Source organism: Physcomitrium patens, chromosome 15 (genome assembly GCF_059467195.1).
Source record: "Physcomitrium patens ecotype Gransden chromosome 15, ASM5946719v1, whole genome shotgun sequence".
Lineage (NCBI taxonomy): Eukaryota > Viridiplantae > Streptophyta > Bryopsida > Funariales > Funariaceae > Physcomitrium > Physcomitrium patens.
In genome coordinates, this window is record NC_143424.1 from 7,341,626 (window position 1) to 7,360,828 (window position 19,203).

The 19,203-nt window shown below is 40.7% G+C and overlaps 3 protein-coding genes and 1 long non-coding RNA gene across 6 annotated transcripts; 1 reads left to right on the forward strand and 3 right to left on the reverse strand.

Annotated features, from left to right (window-relative positions):
- Positions 1-2,450: 2,450 nt before the first annotated feature.
- LOC112292110 (high affinity iron permease 1) lies at positions 2,451-3,386 on the reverse strand. The gene has a single exon (XM_024540263.1). It carries the CDS (start codon positions 3,384-3,386, stop codon positions 2,451-2,453), a length of 936 nt encoding a protein of 311 aa, XP_024396031.1.
- Positions 3,387-3,822: 436 nt separating this feature from the next.
- LOC112292038 (uncharacterized) lies at positions 3,823-5,242 on the forward strand. Its single transcript, XR_002972591.3, has 2 exons — positions 3,823-4,557; positions 4,794-5,242. It is a non-coding gene; the product is annotated as an uncharacterized LOC112292038 (long non-coding RNA).
- A 2,477-nt stretch (positions 5,243-7,719) lies between these two features.
- On the reverse strand, positions 7,720-11,235 carry LOC112292037 (uncharacterized). Of its 3 annotated transcripts, none has more exons than XM_024540133.3 (7): positions 11,099-11,235; positions 10,824-10,929; positions 9,492-10,232; positions 9,074-9,172; positions 8,745-8,804; positions 8,448-8,585; positions 7,720-8,237 (listed from the first exon to the last, which is right to left on the reverse strand). In XM_024540133.3, exons 3-7 carry the CDS (start codon positions 9,840-9,842, stop codon positions 7,890-7,892), a joined length of 996 nt encoding a protein of 331 aa, XP_024395901.1. In that variant the 5' UTR covers positions 9,843-10,232; positions 10,824-10,929; positions 11,099-11,235; the 3' UTR covers positions 7,720-7,889. The 3 variants fall into 3 exon arrangements, with proteins under 3 accessions (XP_024395901.1, XP_024395899.1, XP_024395896.1); XM_024540131.3 differs by lacking the exon at positions 11,099-11,235 and adding an exon at positions 10,534-10,605 and having other exon boundaries at positions 10,824-11,045; XM_024540128.3 differs by lacking the exons at positions 10,824-10,929; positions 11,099-11,235 and adding an exon at positions 10,534-10,768.
- Positions 11,236-13,537: 2,302 nt separating this feature from the next.
- On the reverse strand, positions 13,538-18,917 carry LOC112292018 (putative tRNA N6-adenosine threonylcarbamoyltransferase, mitochondrial). Its single transcript, XM_024540096.3, has 14 exons — positions 18,248-18,917; positions 17,715-17,759; positions 17,377-17,451; positions 17,045-17,141; positions 16,753-16,843; positions 16,483-16,532; positions 16,284-16,366; positions 15,787-15,894; positions 15,425-15,510; positions 14,987-15,062; positions 14,680-14,763; positions 14,402-14,516; positions 14,042-14,130; positions 13,538-13,854 (listed from the first exon to the last, which is right to left on the reverse strand). Exons 1-14 carry the CDS (start codon positions 18,524-18,526, stop codon positions 13,714-13,716), a joined length of 1,419 nt encoding a protein of 472 aa, XP_024395864.1. The 5' UTR covers positions 18,527-18,917; the 3' UTR covers positions 13,538-13,713.
- Positions 18,918-19,203: the final 286 nt, after the last annotated feature.

The window sequence follows — 19,203 nt, forward strand, 5'->3', positions numbered from 1 at the left end:
GAACACTTTTTGCCGTATATTTGGGATCATTATCATGTTGAAAAACCACCTTAGTAGGATCTAAGTTGTAATTTTGTGTGGTACTTTGCAAGTAGGTTTCTAAATTTTTTTTGTACAAGTATTGCTCCATTCTACCTTCAATTTGATACCAAGCACCCGGCCCAAAAGCAGTCATACAACCCCAAATCATAATTGAACCACCACCATGTTTGACAGTTTGACTAACATGTTTAGGTCCAAGTCGTTCTCCTTCTCTCAACCAACACCAAGACCTACCATCTGAGTTGATTAGGTTAATCTTTGTCTCATCACTGAAAATAACCTGTCTCCAATCATCAACGGTCCAATTTTTGTATTTATGAGCAAAACTCAACCTTGCAAGAACATGTCTTTTGGTAAGTAGAGGCTTCTTTTGTTGCACACAAGCACCCAAACCAGCTTCTCTCAAACCATGCCTCAAGGTGATGTCTGAGAAGTATTTACCTGTTTTTTCTCGAAGTTGTTTTGCAGCTGCACATGCCGTTTTGAGACAACCAGCAGTGACAAGGTGTACACCAAGTCGCTTCTCTTGCTCTCCTAAAACCTTTGGACGTCCTCCTCTTTGCTTTTCTATTTCACCACTAATTTCCCTCCTCAGATGAGCTACTGAAGACTAACTCATTCCAAGTGAGTCTGCAACTTTTCTTGTAGAAACACCACTCCTAAGCTGCACCAATGCTTGGTGCTTCAATGATTCACACAACCGAGGCATAGAGATACAATTGACAAATCAACTTTCACTATAGATAGTACACAACAAGAGCAACACAACAAACAAAAAATGCCCTCAAATCTTGCAACAAGGAGTGTACATTGAAATTTCGAAATTCAGCAAGAAGAAGCAACCAAACCTGAGTACACACATCTGTGTGCTTCTACAACACTTTTCTCATAAACCCTACCTCAAATGATAATGAGATTTTTCATCCATGTAGAGGACTGGATGAATACACACAATAAAAAAGTAATTCTATCAATTGACTTATGTGTCAGTTGCAAGGATCAATGAACTATGAGTGTTCAGATTTTGTACTCGGTTTTGTTTGTCACTGTATGTGATATTTTCAATTGAATAAAATTTCCTTATTTCTAAAATATAAAAAATAATTAGAATTAGAATTTAAAACTTACTATTACTTTATTCATATTAAAATCTTCAAAAATATTTTAAAAAATTCCAATTTTCTTCACTTTTGCAACATCCACTATTTCACTAATACAAACATGTTACTAGATGCTACTTATGATATAATTGCGTGAATTAAAAAAAAAAAAAAAAAAAAAAAAAAAACACACACACACACATACACAATCTACTTAAATAAGAAGTTCCATCCACATTCATCACCTTTGGACCAACAATACAATACAGGCAAACCAAACAGTTTTGAACTTGTCCAAACCCATGAATGGATGATTCTTATCCAGCTGATTGCGAGGTTACATTCATCCACTCACGGATTGATGAATGCATCGGACGGAGTCTAGTAACCATTTCACATCCAGTCACTGCTTTGCGAAGGCTCTGTCACAATTTTGTGAGTGTGTGTGTTTCCACGTCGTCACGCAACAACAATCGGTGCTTTCAATTGCTCATTTAGCAGATCGAGCTGTGAGATTCAATAGCTTCATCTGCCACTGCAAGACAGAGTCCAACAAAGCCTGCACTCTTACCAAGACTCATGAGAAAATCTCATTCATTGAGTCAGATTGAATTGCCCAGCTCTGTGAAGCTCATGGCATTGCCGGCGTGTGAGTCATACTGGTTCTCGTGGATGAGGCTGGATTCATGAGGGAGCTTGCTGTGCACTCCTGAACAGCAATGAATCCACAAGAAAAAAATGTGAAAGGCTTGCATTCAAGGAGGATTGGTATCTAGCAAATTTCAATGATTTATCGATGCACTTGTTGTGTCGACACTACGAACATTCTCATGTATTGACTGCAATGAGTCGAAGAGAGTGGGAGTGTTGAATTCATGTCACTTTGTAGTGTGGTGGGGCATGCACATTGAGTCACATGTTTGAGCTCACAGAAAACACAGTACACAGAAGAAGTTGTTTGAACTCATGGTGATTGACTCGATAATGAAGAGGATTTCGATTTGGGGATTATATTACAAGAATTGACTGAAGAGAAGAAGCCACATGAGGGGGCTAACACGATTGGTTCAACCAACTTGTACACAAAAAACTGTTGTGTCGTCAGTGACGGGCCCATTAGAATGCCCTTGACCAGAATACAAAATTCCTGAAGGTAATTTTCTGACTGCGGTTTATGTATGAGTTAAACTAATGACACACTCTAGCTGGTTTCTATTGCTACAAACGACCTGTCATTGATTCCCGGTCATTGGTCTGACTGCTTTGAGAACATGACGTTTGCTCTAAACCTGCGGGAAGCCAGATTGACTAGACAGGGATCTTCATTCCTTCATCAGGGATCTTGTCCAGTACCGCTGCGTCGCGTTCAGCTTCGCGCTTCCATTTCATGCTCAGGATGACGAAGGCGATGGCCACGAACACCCAGTACATAATGTAAGAGACGAGTGTGCCCACGGTCGCCTCATCGCGCCAGCCCACGATAGCATTCAGAATTTTCCAGATGCCATCCTTCTTGTGGTGGCAGCAATGCAGTTTCCATAAGATTTTTTCGTTTTCGGTGTATTCCTCAAACTCATGCACGGCGCCAGCAAACAGTCCTGCGGCTACAAGGAAAAGGAGCGCAGTAGATCCGACCAGGAACCACTTGAAGTTCATTTTGTTGGAGCCCTTGTACATCAAGTACCCGGCAAAGATCCCGCACAGCGCTCCGACGACTGCGGGAATGGGGATAGCAGTGCCAGAGCCCTCGAGGCCCACTCCGCCGAGGAACACAACTGCTTCGACTCCCTCCCGAAGCACAATGCTCAGGGGCAGAAGGAACAGCGCGTACTTGCTGCGCTTGCTCTGTACCTCACCCTGCTTGTTCAGGGTCTCCACCGTCACCTTGGTGAGCTTCTTCTCCCACTTGGCCCTCCATGTGTCCACGCGAATCATGGAGAATCCCATGATGGTAATCAGCACTACAGCAATGAGCGACAAGATCCCCTCCCAGAGAGGCTCTGAGCTATCCCACGCTTCCTTGGCGACCGTGTAGTATAATGAGATGAATATCGTAGCGATGATCAAGGACAAGACCACTCCAGTCACTACCCCGAGCCATACATGCTTCTTCATCCGCCGCCGCAAGGATGTCTCCTCCACAATATTGTCAATCAGCACCATCATCACTGATAAGATGATTGCCGCCTCCAGCGTCTCCCTGAAGAGGATGAAGAACGCCGGCACATTGAAGAGCTGCACCATCTTGACAAGCTGGAATGATCACACAGAAACACACAAATTGACAGGAATGTGTCGCAGCAGCGCCTCAAGTTCAGCTTAGCTCAACCTCGCCACGACCCACTACTCACTTTCCTCGGGAGGGTGATAAAGGAGGCACTGGTACGTGCGTGCCGGCACTCCGGTACTGTACTCAACTAGGACCTGACGTGACAACTCAGAATGCCTTGGATATCATATGGGAATCCAGCAGTGGACTTATACTAAATCGAGGTTATCCGAAAAGAAGCTTGAAAGTTACTTTTGGAAGCACTTCCTACAGGTTTCTAGGGAGTCCACTTTCCCCATTTTTTGCGGCGCGAACCCAATTAGCGACGTTGACTCAGTGTGGCGAATGGAATGCGTTTATGGCCGGCTTAAGCGTCGGAGAAAGGATATTTGAGACTTGTGTTGGAGAAGAGTATGTTTTCTCGCGAGGTGTGGGATGTGCAACTGGGTGAGGAGCGGTCGGGCACGCGCGGGGAAGCACGGGCGTGTGCCGACTTCATGCTTCGCACACCTAGGAATGTGACTGTCCCTGTGTAAAGACATTATAATAGATGTTTGGCTCACCACCCTTCACCGCCCTAATCTCTCTCTCTATTTCTCTCTCGCGCTCTCTGTCCACTGTTAGGGGGCGCCGTGACCTACTTCCACGCCTTCTTAATCCACCTCCACCACATTCCTTTGTTCATGCAGAGGAGGAACTTACATTCACAATGAACTTCATATCACCAGGGTAAATCTGTTTGGGTAAAGTGACTGTTGGTTCAGAGACTTTCGGATTTACAAATCAGCTCTCTTGGACACTATATTTGATGCGCTCAAAAGATGTTGGCCAAGGTCATCTAGATTTGTGTATCAACCCATGCGAGCATTGTCTGCTAAGCCTGTAATGCCTGATCCTTGTTTGAGATGTCACATGATTAGTAATTCTTTGTCTCCGCTTGAAGATTGCATGGGCTTTTCTAGGAATGATATTTTATTTGCACACGATGGGTTGGTTTATGATATTGCTAACAGAGCCCTTGAAGTTCACGCTGGATTACTTCAGAGGATCTTCAGAACCGGACAAGCTTGCTGACGAAAGGCATCATAACTCTGTTCGCCATCACCGATCCAAGTGAAAGATCAAGAAGAGCCTGGTGAAGATGCGGTGAGTTTTCACTTGAATTTTTTTAACTGCGTGGGTTCGAATAATTTCAATGTGCTTATCACAAACACTGTGCATGACTTGAAGTTTGTAATATCCGAATCTGCGAAGGAGAACAATAGAAAAACTCTTGTATGTTCTTGCGATTTAGTTTTCTATTAAGTTCACACATGCATGTGTGGTTCTTGCGGGCGATCATCTTGATGTGTCTCTCAAGATATTTGTGAATGAAGTTCCAGATCTGTAACGAATGACATAACGAGCGGTCTCGCCGGTGAATTATTTAACTGGAACGGAGCATATCTAATTTACCTAAGTACGGTACTCAAAGTCTTCATGAAGACTCTAACGAGAGAAGCTCTGAACCGTGACGTACACTTGCGAATTCTTCATCGGTGCTCGAATCAGTATTGCGTGTCAACGGACTCGGATTCGGAAACGTGCCGCCTGCAAGTCATGCCCTTCTGTAACACCACCAAGTCACCAGTTCCGAATTCGACAAAGTAGGAATATCAGAACAGGAAGACCTTCACCTCGCGTTGCGAAAAGTTGCACGTCACCTAAGCGTCGTAAGTCCTTGAGAATTAGCTCAGCGAGCAACCTCATCTACGAACAATTTGGCAATTCGTTCAAAGACGCTTATGAACTTCTCACTGCGAGCATCTCGGAAAGAAAGAAAGCTTTGTTTTAAGTGCCTCGCTCGCGTGAATTCTACAATGCAACTTGTGCTCCGAACAGAACCTAAGTATGATTCTTGTGAGAGATACAAATACTATGGGGAAGGCATCGTGAAACCCAAAAAGTAGAATCCTCTCGATAAACCCTCATCTTGAAATGAAAGGCACCCGCAACTTGATTTATGGTCCTGGTGGATGTTTGTGATATACAAGCAAATGTCGAGCTTCTTGGGTCAAGACACTAAAGGATCCTTCTCAATGCGAACGCCCAGCTTCTCATCAACCTTGAACTTCGACGTGCCTCTCCTCGCAATGGCTCTCACCATCCTAGAATCCAGTCTGGCTTTCCGCGGCATATACACTCTACCTGCCTTACTAAGCTGCAAGCCTGTTAGCGGCACGCTTCCCATATGAGCGAGTCTCTTGACTGCAACACTCCGCGACCGATTCGGCGGAGTCGATGTGCAGACTGGGCGAAGTGCTCCGGTTTTGCACCACACAGGACTACACTGATGGACGAACGCTTCTCCGTTCAATATGTGGTCAAATATATGCGTAAGAGCAAGTAAGCATGGGTTTTACAAGGGGTGGCAGAGTCTGTCTAGGACTACTAGGTTGACACAAGCCAGGCAACATTCCTCTTCCCATTTCCTAAATCGGAAAATCCTTCAGAATCTCGTCCTACTGATGAACAACTCAATAGTGACGCATCCACCTAATGCTCCACCGCTTTCTCCACACGGGACTGAATTTTCAGTGTCGATGATAGTCTCCGGTGTCTGTGATATCGAGACTAGTCATGCACTGCTCGCGAGTTCGGTCATTATGAATCCACTGTTAGGGTTGAGGTAGGATCATTGCTTTGAAACTGAATGCAACAACTTGTGGTCTTGATCACTTCGAAATATATTCGTTTCATAGTTCTGTCGTTTTTCTAAAATCTGCAGCAGTCTCCAAGATGTAGTAAATTGCAATGGTATTTTTATTGTTAAGTCTAATTGATTTTACTTAGCATGTTTAATATATACTGAAAATATTTTTTCATCTCTTGAACTAGTTACATAAATAAATATGTACCTTTATAGCTAACATCTGATTGCATACACATCTATAGAAAATACAACAATAAGAATGAAGTTTTGTTGAAAGATTTGGGGAAGCCCTCAAAAAGGTTGATATTTTTGGAGCAATCTTGTATTTATTTTGAATGTAACTTCAATAGTAATTGGAAAGACTTTTTGTTTATTAAATAGTTTCTGAAGTCTCTTTTATGAGGCTTTGGCTGTATAAGATGAAACTTAACTAAACATTTACATATAAGAAAGGTTTTGATTTGCTATCACTTAATCAAATTGTTGGAAATGTTTTTTTAACTATGGTATCCACAATTGCGCGACATTTTAGACTTTTTTTGTGGTATTTTTTTTAAAAGTAAAATTTGCATTAAAAAGAAAGTATTCTTTGAAAATCACATATTTTTAAATGTAAAGTTTATTTTAAAATTAGATCTTCTACAGGTTACAAAATATTTTAAAATAAATTTAAAGATACATGATAAAAATACCTTATGGTAGTGTACAAGTTATAGTTAATGCCAAAAGTACTAATAACTTTAAAAGAGCCAAAAAATCCTCAGTGTGAAATAGGTTTCATCTCCCTTTATATTTGGTTGGCTATAACAATTTAAGTCCTCAAGTAAGTTTGTAAAAGGAGGCATGTAAAAGGAAAAGGAATTGTAAATAAAAGTAAATGAGAAAAAAAAGGGAGTGGGATGGAACACTTCTGAGATAAAGTAGTGTAGTTAGAGTCACAGCAAAAGAGATGGTTTCACATCTGATTTGAATTACTTTATTTGTTTATTTATTTTTTTCTGATAAGTGAACCTGATGTTGGCAACTCCACTGAGTCAACACACTCATTCATCCACTGATGGCACCGGTAAGTGGATGGTACACATTCATCCATAATTCGTACACGAGTACCTTTCGAGAATCCTTGTGCACCGACACGAGGTGCAGGATCAACCATGTTCGGCGTCAAGATTGACGTGAAAAGGGTTCACTAGTGGGTCACTACGATGTGAAGAATATGTAAACATAATTAGAGTTTTGTAGACAGAAGGCTGTCAGTGTGCTGTGCGTGGAGAACGATCTCAGTTCGATCTCATTCCGTGACTGGTTCACTAGCAGGAAGCGGTGGATCTACACCGACACCGATCAATGGATTGGGTTTATTGGGAATGTGTATCAGTGAAGGACCGGATCGCTTCGTGATCAGAACATGCTTCAGACTTGCGATGAACTTTGAAGAATTTCTCAACTTGTGAGATCATAGATATGTTCCTGGGACAATGTGAGATAAGCGTCGTTCGGGGGAGAAACCTGTACTAGTTCGTGAAATGTAAGGGCAGAGTGAGGAAGAGTGTTGAGGAGACGAAGATCATCGATCATGTTCCACTTACGTAGAGACACAACTTGACAACAGCGTGAATCGAAAATGAACCCAATCGGGCTATATGGCGACAGCAAAGGTTCACCGGCGAGGTAGTGAGCTGATAGACCTGTCTTAAATGGAGTTAGGAGTACATAAACAATTTGTTTGGTTTTACTTTACGTGCCCATTTACCTACGATCACCAAGAGCACTAAAGAACGTTGCATCATTGCTCCATTGCTCTTTGTGCGTCAACGTGGACAAGTCTAATGTTCACAGGTTTGTCAAGAACCTGAATCGGTACCCCTTCCCAAGTAGCTGTAGTTGTCGGCAGTTCTGCAAGGGTCTCAATGAGAGATATGTCATCATCCGCTACAGTTGCGAAAACCGAATGCTTGCGAGGCCACTCCACATGGTCTGCCAAGCTAATGAAAAAGTCGGGCCCTCCACCCAACCAACCTACCATGCCTCTTAAAATCGCAGGCGTGTATTCTTTCGGAATTTGTTTGAAAGGAACATGGTGAGCCTCCAGTGTGCCTTGCACAACCGCATATGGCGGACCGGTACTCCTCATCTGGAGTGTAAAGCATTCAAATCATGAGCCTTATCGTAACCTTGCAGGAAGAAACCTCACACTAGAAGCGATTCCACTACGGTTCAAGCACATAAAACTATGAGACATCTTTGCAAGGCTAGGTGCGATCCCTAAACTCGACAAATACCAATGGTTTGATGTAAAACAGGTTCGGACAGTCATTCCACTGAGGTGTCATTTTCTGTTTACCTTGGAATTGTGACCACCGTAAGAATCCCACAGTCCCGCACGTCCCTCCGCACGATAAAAGCGACAGCCTGCGCAGTGGGTCAACTTGGCCAGGTCCAGTATTTGCAGTACCGAGCTTGGTGCACAATCAGGAAGCAACTGCATCCATTTGCCAGTACCTTTATTCGAATAAGAGACAGAGAGGAATGACCAACCACAGATTGACATTCTAGAACATGTTGCTTCAAAGGAATTGTGATGACGCACTCCCCACCCTCTCTGCTTTCTATTATTTTTTTGTGGACTATGAGTTATTACCTTCAAGTGTATGAGTTGTCCGCTCATGGTGCCATTGTCAATTGAGAGCCCCACAACGGCCTGCAACAGGAAGAAGAATGTCCAATTAGATTATTGTGTCCTTCGACGAGCTTGCCGTAAACCGCACACGTTGTGCAGCTATGCCATTCATTGTGATTGACTGCTCGGCAGATCCATCTACACTAATTGGGATTCGAGTGCCTTGAGAGCTCTAAATTGGTAAACCCATTGCATACACACATTTAAATTAAGACGTTCAAAGGTATTCTGTAATGCAGACGTGTTATTTGAAAATTAACTGAAAGTTTAAAAGGGGAGAAATATTATACCATATCCTTGTCGAGCACTAGCCCAGAAGTCCAAGGATTAGATGGGCCCGAGTCATGACTTTCTGGATCGAGAGAATTCTTCTGTCTCTTCAACCAACACTGAAACAGTAACATGAAGCCAACAAACCGACTTTCGTCAGCCATCAAAGAATGGTGCACGGAAGGGCCAACAGTCTTCGCGGAAGACAAGAAACTGGCAATAGGAAAAAAGCAAGATTGATGAAATCGCCCTAAAATACAACCTTGAACCCAAAAAATCACATACTTCAGAAACTTTTTTTCTTTTTTTTTTCTTTTTTTTTCTTTTGTTCAGTAGCCATGAAAAAATTAAAAACTCACGTGTACCGAAAAAGATGAAGAAAGTATTATCTAAATATTAAAAAAACGGCAGGGAGTGGTTCCAGACGATAGGAATCACCTGACGATAGAAGCTCCCACAGTTTGCTTCATCAGCGCAATGTACCCAGGAATCGCACGTTGGATTCGTTTTACAAGCGTTGCAGCATTCTTGCGCCGTATCGAGAAGAAAGTCATTGCCCCAGTTCACAGCATCGCCCCACAACTCCGTGTGCTCTATACCCCTACAGCATCCTGTTCTATTATTGTCTAGATGCTGTCGTGCTACATGCGCAAGAGATGCCTGTGAAAAAAATAGATTGAAGAGTAGGGGGCGAATGAAGAAATACGCTGCCAAGCAGGTGCAGACAGTCAAAAGAAGAATGAGAAAGGATCGCCATCTTCTTTCACCCGCATGCATCCGTCTCGCCATAGCTTCACCACAATTGATCACAGGGACCTGAATCCAATTTCGCACAAAGGAATGTGCCCAGTTTTCTGCTCTGTTTTTGGCACTTAAGCAAAAACGCTCGTGGGTCGCAAGCTACTGGTGCTTTCGTTACAGTTTTCAGTGGCATAAAAGAGCATCTGATGCTTTCCCATGACAAACCTTAGGTGTACGATGCGCTGAGTCCTGAAACTCGAAAAATCAACGTCCCAAATCGCGACTGATCACCACATTGTGAAATTCGCGCGAATGGAGTCAATTCCGTTGTGACTCTGCTCTTATTGTGACTCGATATAGTCAACCTGAATGTGTGGAATCATTCTTTACTTCGAACCTTTCAGCTCGTTGTTTCGAAACCTTTACGTATCCTCGTTCCTGAAATATGTCAGTACGAGAACGTGAGCTTCGTCGTCGGTTGACCAAAACAATCCATGGAATGAACGGCAACAAGGTCTGTAAGACATAACGCGAGAATGGCCCCCAGGGAGATAGAAAGATAAGTAACTCGAAGTAACTGGGAGAGTGCGGCAGATGCATTTCACTGGAAAAAAAAGGGGGGATGAAACTCTCGTAGCTAACCGACCCTCTTTGAAAAATATATATATATATATATATATGAAGATTGACACGAGGGCATTATTTAAATCAACCGGCAGGAACGGCCTTTACCACATACATGAGACTCAGCATCGATCGAATCAGAATGCGCCTCTCATCGACAACAGCCGACAATTTCCAAGGCCTCCAACTGAGAAACAGAAGAGAGGAAGAAAAGACGATCCCATTGGCGATGATAACAACGAGACAGAACGCAGATTGCAGATACAATGAAGACGCGAGAACGCTGACAGACAGACAGCAGCGACGGCACAAGACATGGTATCCCTCAATCCTCCAATCTACCACTCATCACTCGGAAGATCAAAAAACCAGTTTCCGAACGCACCATTCCGGTTCGCAACCTACCAGGTGGGGAAAGCAGAGGACGACCACAAACACGAGATCGAGAAACACCCACGTCGGAAGAGCAGCCAACCCCTTTCACCTCCGCACCCTCCGACCATCTTTTCCTCTAACCGCAAAAAAGCCAGCGGAGACGTGGGTCACGATCATTGACAAACGGCAGCAAAAAAACAAAAACAAAAACAAAAAGTGCCGCACTTGGTGAGTTCACCGCAAAAGCTAATGAGTTAAAAAAAGCTCTACTGCATGACTTCGGTGCCGTCAGCTTTATTACAAACCCAATTCACAAGATCTGCATCGCACTCTCGCTCCGTCCATCCCTTCTGTTGAGCACCAATCTGTTCAAGCCTTCCAGGCCCAAACGAACGATCCACGAGAGTTGCGACACCGATAGGACCAGAGAATTCGCCGTCGGGTTACAGATTATCCCGAAATGACCGAGAGATGAGCCATATTTAGAAACTGCAATTGCAGGTTTGGATTCCGAGGCCCCACACATCGAAGCGGAAGCGGAAGCGGACGAGGTGGTGGCGCAATAGCTACACCCTCCCTCTCTCCCTCCCATCCCTGAATCTAGGGTATATGTTTCTTTCTGCGGTTGTGTTCGATGGATCATGTGGTGTGCTAGCATTTGGTTCGATGCGACGATGCGATCAATTTGCAATTGTGCTCCGCTGCATCGACACTTCCACGCATTCGAAGGAACCTCCTCCTCCGCTTCACCCCACGCCTCCATCTCAGTCGCCCAAGCCAATCGCGCCTTCCTCGCAACCTCCCCCTCGCGAAGCTTCTTGGGCGTTTCGAGTGCGAATTAGGGTAAAGTGTCGGTAAGTTTCTGTGACTTTTTTTTGAGGAATCGTTGTTTATGGGAATGGAAAATCTGTTGAAGTATTGTATCTGCGAAAATGATTTTGTATTATATATATATATATATATATTTATTTATTTATTTATTTATTTTTTTATGTTTTTTATATTTTTGTAAGTGTTTTCGGAATGATTGTGTTATGGATTATGGGGGCAATATCATCGTTGGGGGGTAACTGGAACTAAAGCAAAAGTAGGATTGGTAACTTTTGTGTGAGGATAAAGCGTGGTTAGAGAGAGTTTTATTGGGTATTTATTCAATTATAGTTTATTGATGCAAGATGGAATTGCAATAATTCTTTGAATTATGTATTTTCTTAAATTTAAATAAAATTTAAAGATAAAAATATGAGTATTTAAAATCAAATTGATAGATTACTAAGTGTAAAAATTTAACTATTGTAGGAACTGTCAAATCAATAGTCCAACTTAAATCACAATTTTTGTCTTATTGAAAAAAATAGTTTTAAAACGTATTTTTTCCATGTTTTACCAACTATTATTGGATATTACATATTAATGTTATTGGATATTATATATATTATTACTAAATAAATAATTTTTAATTATATTTATCTTATTTTATCAACTATTAAAATCAAACAACACCACTAATTAAATAACATTTGATGCAATTTATAATATCTTTTATAAGAAAGATTCAGTTTATTTAATAAAATTTAAAATATTGGCAAAATTGAATTCAATTGTTTGACTTTAAATTATATATTAAAGGCAAATAATCCTTAAATCTTTAAAATAGTGCATTTTATAGCAAGAATAATGTGAAGACAATACTTTCTACTTCAATGAATCTTAGTTTTAATTTTTTTCAATTAGTTTTATTAAATTGTCAAAACAGATATTTATACATTATTAAGAACTAGCAGAAACCTATGCCATTGGGCATGAATAAGATGCTTATAGATTGTAAACTAGATGTCTTTTTGCTAAGTAATGATTTCTTGGATTTCAATCAATGAGAAGGCTTTTTTGTCTTTTTAGTCTTATACCTAAGCTTTCTTTATTATACATATGGATATTTTGTGCAAAAAAACAAGAAGTTTTGATTAAAAAAAATAAATCATGTTGTAGATAATAGAATTGTTCAATAATTATGTCAAGATTTAAACAACTTCTAATTAATAATTTACTACGATAAAATATAAAAAGACTTCATAGGACTAAGAATGACTTTAATATTGTTTCTCTATGTTTCATGTAGGAAAGTGAACTTTATGTAAAATACCATCTTTTACATCATTTTTTAACTTTTAAATTTATTTAATAACTATTAAAAACAATTTTTAATATTCAATAAACTATCCTATAAATTTCTTTAAGTTTAGATATATATATATATAACCATATATGTATAATTTTTTTGCAAAACAATCAAAATCATAACTGCATCTTAAAGTCTAGTTTTCAATACATGCAATCTTCACTTCAAAAAAAAATAAATATAGATTGTCTTAAAATAGCATACCATTTTGTCAATTTGATAATCCATACAACATTCTAAATGTGATGAATGCATATAATAGTTAACTTGCATATTATTTTAATAATGTATAAAATAAAAATTATTACATTGTTTCCTATATATATATATATATATATAACAAGGATTGATATGTTGTTTTTTTAGTAAATATCTACACAGATTTAGATCTACAATTTTTATAGAACTTTCTCAAATAATTCAAAGAAATCCGCAGACAAGACTCAGAAATTTTAAGTTGATTAGACACCATCAGTTCTCATATTATATGAACACAACTCAAAATTACTGATAAACATACATTAAAAAAAAAAAAAAAAAAAAAAAAAAAAAAAATTAGAATGAGTTCAATTCAATTTGCTAAACTCTACTATTGATACTTCTTTGTCGTAAACAAAACTTCACTTAAGGAGATTAAATAAGAAAAGCTTCCTCATTTCTTCCTAGTCTTTGGACTAACTTTCATTGTTGCAGAGTGAACAACCTATGAAAAGTGACATTAAGAGAGACACTTGATTGACGCTAGCAGTTACCCTCAGCAAAACTTCGAACTTGTGCTGTTAGTGAGGGATGAGTACCCGTCTTCTTCAAAGATCGGACATGTGTATCCGTAAGACCATCTTCACAAATCTCTCCCAGCTGCCAGCGTGGCCTCAAATCAAGCTGTTCAGTAGACATTGGTCCAGCCTTAGTCAAAATCCCATCAAGTCATAATGATAGTGCTAGTGGTCCAGACCCACCCTTGAAATTCTTTCATGGGACTCAGACATGATAAAGAATCATGACAGTACGCAAAAACATAAGAAAGTGTGATGATGAAACCCACTCCAACATTAAATTTAAAACATACCCAACAATCAGAAGTTTCATCAATCGGGGGAGGAGGCTGTGTCATCCCCCTGTTGTAGTGCTCAATACCTGCCCACGCTACCATCACTCCTGCATGGGAAAGATTTAAGACTTTATTAGCACATGTATCCCTGTACAACTGTTGGCCACGCATAATCAATATATTGCAACCATATGATCTAAGAGTGGATTTGAAACGTGTACGAATTGTGGGAACTGACCGACAAGCCCACAAGACAACTCCTATGTATCCATATTCCTTCTGGAAATAGATTCCTTAATAATGCACCAGCACTCTGATTGGTACTGTGCAAGGAAATCCACATTGATTCTACATCCTGTAAGGAAAAGTAGAAGATACCATTATCGGTGCAGAGGCGAGGCGGGGGACATACAAGGCGAAGCCCAACTTCTTGAGAGATGTAATTCAGTCTGCTCCGAACTAATTGGTTGGAAGCTACGCCTCCTGATACAACCTGCGAAACAAGAAAGGGAAAGTTATACATTTTGTATCATGTATTCAAAGTATGCCAACACCTGGATGAGGAGTGAGAATCACGCTGTTCAACGCAAACGTCATTATAGCACTAACTGGCTTTTATTGGCTCAATGGAGCATATCAAGATTGAGACTGCTCACCAAACACTGCACTGAAGGATTAATTTTCCGTGCCCACTCCAAAGCTCTGCGGCATCTGTCCTCCAGGTGAAGTACAGCAACTCTCTGATTGAAGAATTCCATCGTTTTTTATTACACCTCTCTGATTGGCCTTCTTCATCCACAAAACAGAAAAAATGCAGGAGAATTGACATGAAACAACTACAGAATACAATGACTACTTCACTTCCCGTCGGGGTTAATAGCAAACATCAACTACGTGTGACAAGTTTAGGAGGATCATTTCTTGACTTAAAGCAGTAGATGTATCTGCTACCAATATCCTTGCCTGAAAAGATGCTGCCAGGTCTGCTCGAAGACGGCGGTCTTCAGGGTCTGCCTCTGCTAGCGGCACTTCAGCATTACTGAAATATTCAGATTTGAGGAAAGTCAGATAGTTACTCATGTTCTTATAATTAACTGAACTTGCCTACATTAGTCAAATACAACTATAGACTATATCCATCTCTGATACAAAACAACACGCCACTAATACCCCAGTTGTGGATAGTTAAATAGCGTCTTTACTACTATTTCTGCAGAATCTCTGCGCAAGTTTATTTCATAAATCTAAATTGAACCGATACTTTTCAAGCTTATTCAGGGAAAATCATAGATAACAAGCAATAAGGACTTCTACCCATCACATAGTGTAAATTTCCATATGACTTTTGATAGTAAAGTTCCGTCGATCTGTTGAAATTACGATGCCATTAAGATTACATACATGCTCTTAGAAGCGATGGCCATGCGGACCTGATTCTTGAGGCCAGCATATGAGAAATTACAATTTTGACGGTGTCGCATAGGCACCTGAAGCATTGGGTGCAAGTTGGTGAGGCACAAACATTGTTCAGACCAAGCTACTACAGTATGAACAGATTGAGTGCACGATAAAAGTGAAATGACAACTTAAATTGACCGATTTTCACCAGCAACGTTTGAGAATCAATCTATATTGAAGAACATTCCTCTAAATTTCATGACTTTCGGGCCCTGGATCAGATAAAACATTCTATAAAAGATAATTCCAAGAATACATCAATGAGACGTCAGCGCAGCATCCAATGTCAGCGTGAAGAAACTCACAGAAAAGTTAAAAGCATTAGCATCTCCTTCCAAAGCAAGCTGTTCAAGAGCTGGACCCCCTCCACGTTTTAAGTCCAACCCTAGAAGCCTCGCTGTCTTGTCATACGCCTGCGCCGAATTCAAAGCCAGTGGAGTTTTGATTACCAGTTGCCTGGGGTAAGAAGAACTAGCAACAAATAAAAAAACGCACACACACACACACATATATATATATATATATATATATATATATATATATATATATATATATATATATATATATATATATGTTCAGAGTTATGGGACAGATTCGTAAGCATGAAATAACTATGACATCACTTTGGGTATGGGGTACACGTCAAACGAACTCTTGAGACTCTCGGAAACAAAAACAAAACCGCAACGTCAACTCTACACATATTCCTCCATCTCTATTTCAACGTGAGGGCTTTATCAGAAATCAATTTAATAAAAAGTAAGAAGCATGGTTCAAAAAAACACGATCCACTTTTTCTCACCTCACCAATGGCATCGTCAACTGTGGTGCCCAGCTGTGTATATTGACCAACGTCTTGAGCCAGCAAAAGCAAGTTGTGTCCTCCTATCGCTCATAAGTACGAAGTAGGTGCACAATCAGTTTCTATAAGTTCATCTCTTTCACCTCGAGAGGATGTTATAGTTGCAAGTTAATCTACATTAAGACATCACTGGGCGTACCTGAAACTAAGAGCACCACAAAAGGGAACTCCACTCCTTTTTCTGTCAGCCTACACAAATGAATCCCAGAACTTTAAATTAAGCAACAAAACTTAGAGACATCTCCAAATTAAGACGTTGTCAGAAACTTCTACATTGGAAATTTGAACTATTTAATTTAAAAAGTACTCAAAAGAACCAATTATTCATTAGCATAAAGTACTGGACCTCCTGGCATGTCAAGAGACTTCACAGACAGTTACAAAAAAGCCATATAAAAAGTAAGACCACCTGACAACAAGTGCATGCGCTTCCATGTGATGAACACCAACCATGGGCAGGCGGTGAACCCGTGCTATTTCCCTTGCCTTGCTAACGCCCACTGTAGCCAGTTAACGAACAAAAAAATCGTGATTTATGCAGAAAGGTCAGGTATTCCACGATGATGCTCAAGCCTTCCAATGACTGAGAACTTCAACACATTTAACTTGAACACTTTTATAAATCACTGACTGTTACCCTACAACAAAATAAACTAATAATATGTAAAAATATCCCAAGCACATTGGGACACGGATGTGACCTCGTAGACACATGCTTAATCCTGGACCGATGGTAACGGCCACGGCAGAAAGGTCTCCCTCTTGGACATTTGCTTTCGCAAGAGCTTCTGCCACGACCTGCCACCTCAAAGATTATTTGCACTTCATCCAGATTACACAAAGAATCATTTCACTAACATTGGTATGAATCAAGTGAACACGATCCAACAAGTAATATCCACCAGTACCAATAACTGCCTAATCTCTAAGAGAAAATCATAACTATCAGTGTTTATACTAATAATGAATAAGAAGCATCACACGAAGGACGGCCGAATATAAGGACTGTCACGAATTGAAGTTTTTATCATACCCTATCAATAGCCTTGGCATGGGCATCCTGGGCTAGGTTGGGCACAACTCCACCCCACTGAACTAGCAAGTCCGCCTTCATAGATACAACACCAACGTACGATCAGAATTCGTTATAAAGCTTTGACAAAAGAAAATGGTTCAAAATCTACGCACTATTACACTAAAAACTTTGCCAAATAATCTCCAAATTAAACGAATCATGCAAATAATAAAGCAAAGACAGATAAACCAACTGAAAAAAAACAAAAACAAAAACAAAACAAAACAAAACAAAACGAACCAAAACAGAAAGAGAAGGCGAAACAAAGCCCAGGGCTCAGCACTGTTATGATCCACCTGCGATGCAAGTGCTTCCCCAAGAATGCGACCATCTGTAGTGACCTGCAACATTTCAGACAGGTAAAGGAGGTCGAAGATTCTATAAGAAATCTTGATACCGCAAAGGGTGAGTTATCTCAATGAAAACCAACCTAGTGAAAAAATTTACCAAATAAGACATATTCAAGGTGACACAACTGAGATGCCGCCTATTAGACAGCGGTAAGTGGGGCTACAGAATGGGCAAGAGCTCCTGCAGACTACGCTTCAAAATGACGTGTTTTAAATTGACCTCAATTCAATCCTGCTGAACAACAAAATTTGCCAAGGGATTACATGTTGTCCTAAACCCTAAACCCTAGAAGCGAATTCTCCCCTCATCAATTGCGCAATAACGATACAAGCGATTCAATCAATTCACTCATAGAGACCTTAAGAACCTAACCCACTGCTTCTTCATCGATGAGCCCTGTCATTTTTTTTCAGACGCTACCCGACTAAAACAAAGCCTCAAAACAGAATGGCAGGGAAGAGAGGAGATGATGCATTACCACGGCCGCACCGGTGTCGTCACAGCTAGTCTCGATGCCCAATACAAGCCCTCCTCCACGCTCTCCCTCGCCAACAGCTCCATGCAATGCCCGCACTCGCAGTGCCGACCCTGAGCACCGGCATTGTAATCTGGCCACATTCGCACTCCGACTCAAGCTACCACAAACAGAGATGACACTTCTCAATCCTCCAGCACCGAATACCATCGCTGCAGGCCGAGGCCACGCAGCAGCTTGAAACACGAGTCTCCTGTGAACCATTCCCACTGGCAAGGCCATGCCTGAATCACCAAGCTTCCTCGTCCACTACTTCTATCAATCCTACAATCTCAGCATCAGCTTCACCACCGCCATCAACTCCACAAAATCTACGACACAGCCAAACCTAATTCCCAATTCCACGATCAGCACCAACGAGATTTCATTGCATTGTGTGCATTGTCCATAGCCACGAGTCTCTGGGAAGCCCTAACTCGGTTTCCCCTGCTTCCAAACTCATCGTCACCGAATTTCGACCTCGAATTGCGTCGACTGTATGAGTTTGGACGAAACCACAAATTCAGAGTGAAAACTGCGATTGAGTGCGGCAACAATCCCGCATCACAGCTTCAGAAATTCTGCGGCGCTGTTTTTGGTTTCGCTGCATCAACTTTTGCGAGGACTCTTTGGTTGGCTTCGTTTGGCTGTTGCTCGCCCTTGCGATAAGCTTCTCGTCGCAAAAAAGTGCATTTTACTTTAAGTTTATTTGTCATGTTTTTTAAATCAGTGTTTATAAAAATATACTAAGAATAAGAGTAATCATTGTACTATTTATCTTCGTTTTTCTGTGTTTTAATTATATGTTATTGGAATGTGAATCTAATTTTTGTAGTTTTTACTTTTTGTTGTGTACTATTAGTGGTTTGTAGATGTAAGAATGAATTTTGGAAATAAAATAAAACAAAACAAAGCAAAAA

What these genes read in the sequence shown, in the direction of transcription:
- LOC112292037 (XM_024540133.3), bottom strand. Translation starts at nt 9,842, where the DNA reads ATGGCGAGACGGATGCATGCGGGTGAAAGAAGATGGCGATCCTTTCTC. An exon ending in GTGGGAGCTTCTATCGTCAG is followed by an intron (nt 9,173 to 9,491) that starts GTGATTCCTATC and finishes TTACTGTTTCAG; the next exon opens with TGTTGGTTGAAGAGACAGAA. An exon ending in ACGGTGGTCACAATTCCAAG is followed by an intron (nt 8,238 to 8,447) that starts GTAAACAGAAAA and finishes TTTACACTCCAG; the next exon opens with ATGAGGAGTACCGGTCCGCC.
- LOC112292110 (XM_024540263.1), bottom strand. Translation starts at nt 3,386, where the DNA reads ATGGTGCAGCTCTTCAATGTGCCGGCGTTCTTCATCCTCTTCAGGGAG.
- LOC112292018 (XM_024540096.3), bottom strand. Translation starts at nt 18,526, where the DNA reads ATGGCCTTGCCAGTGGGAATGGTTCACAGGAGACTCGTGTTTCAAGCT. An exon ending in TGTGGTGCTCTTAGTTTCAG is followed by an intron (nt 16,367 to 16,482) that starts GTACGCCCAGTG and finishes TATGAGCGATAG; the next exon opens with GAGGACACAACTTGCTTTTG. An exon ending in CTAATGCTTTTAACTTTTCT is followed by an intron (nt 15,511 to 15,786) that starts GTGAGTTTCTTC and finishes CCAATGCTTCAG; the next exon opens with GTGCCTATGCGACACCGTCA.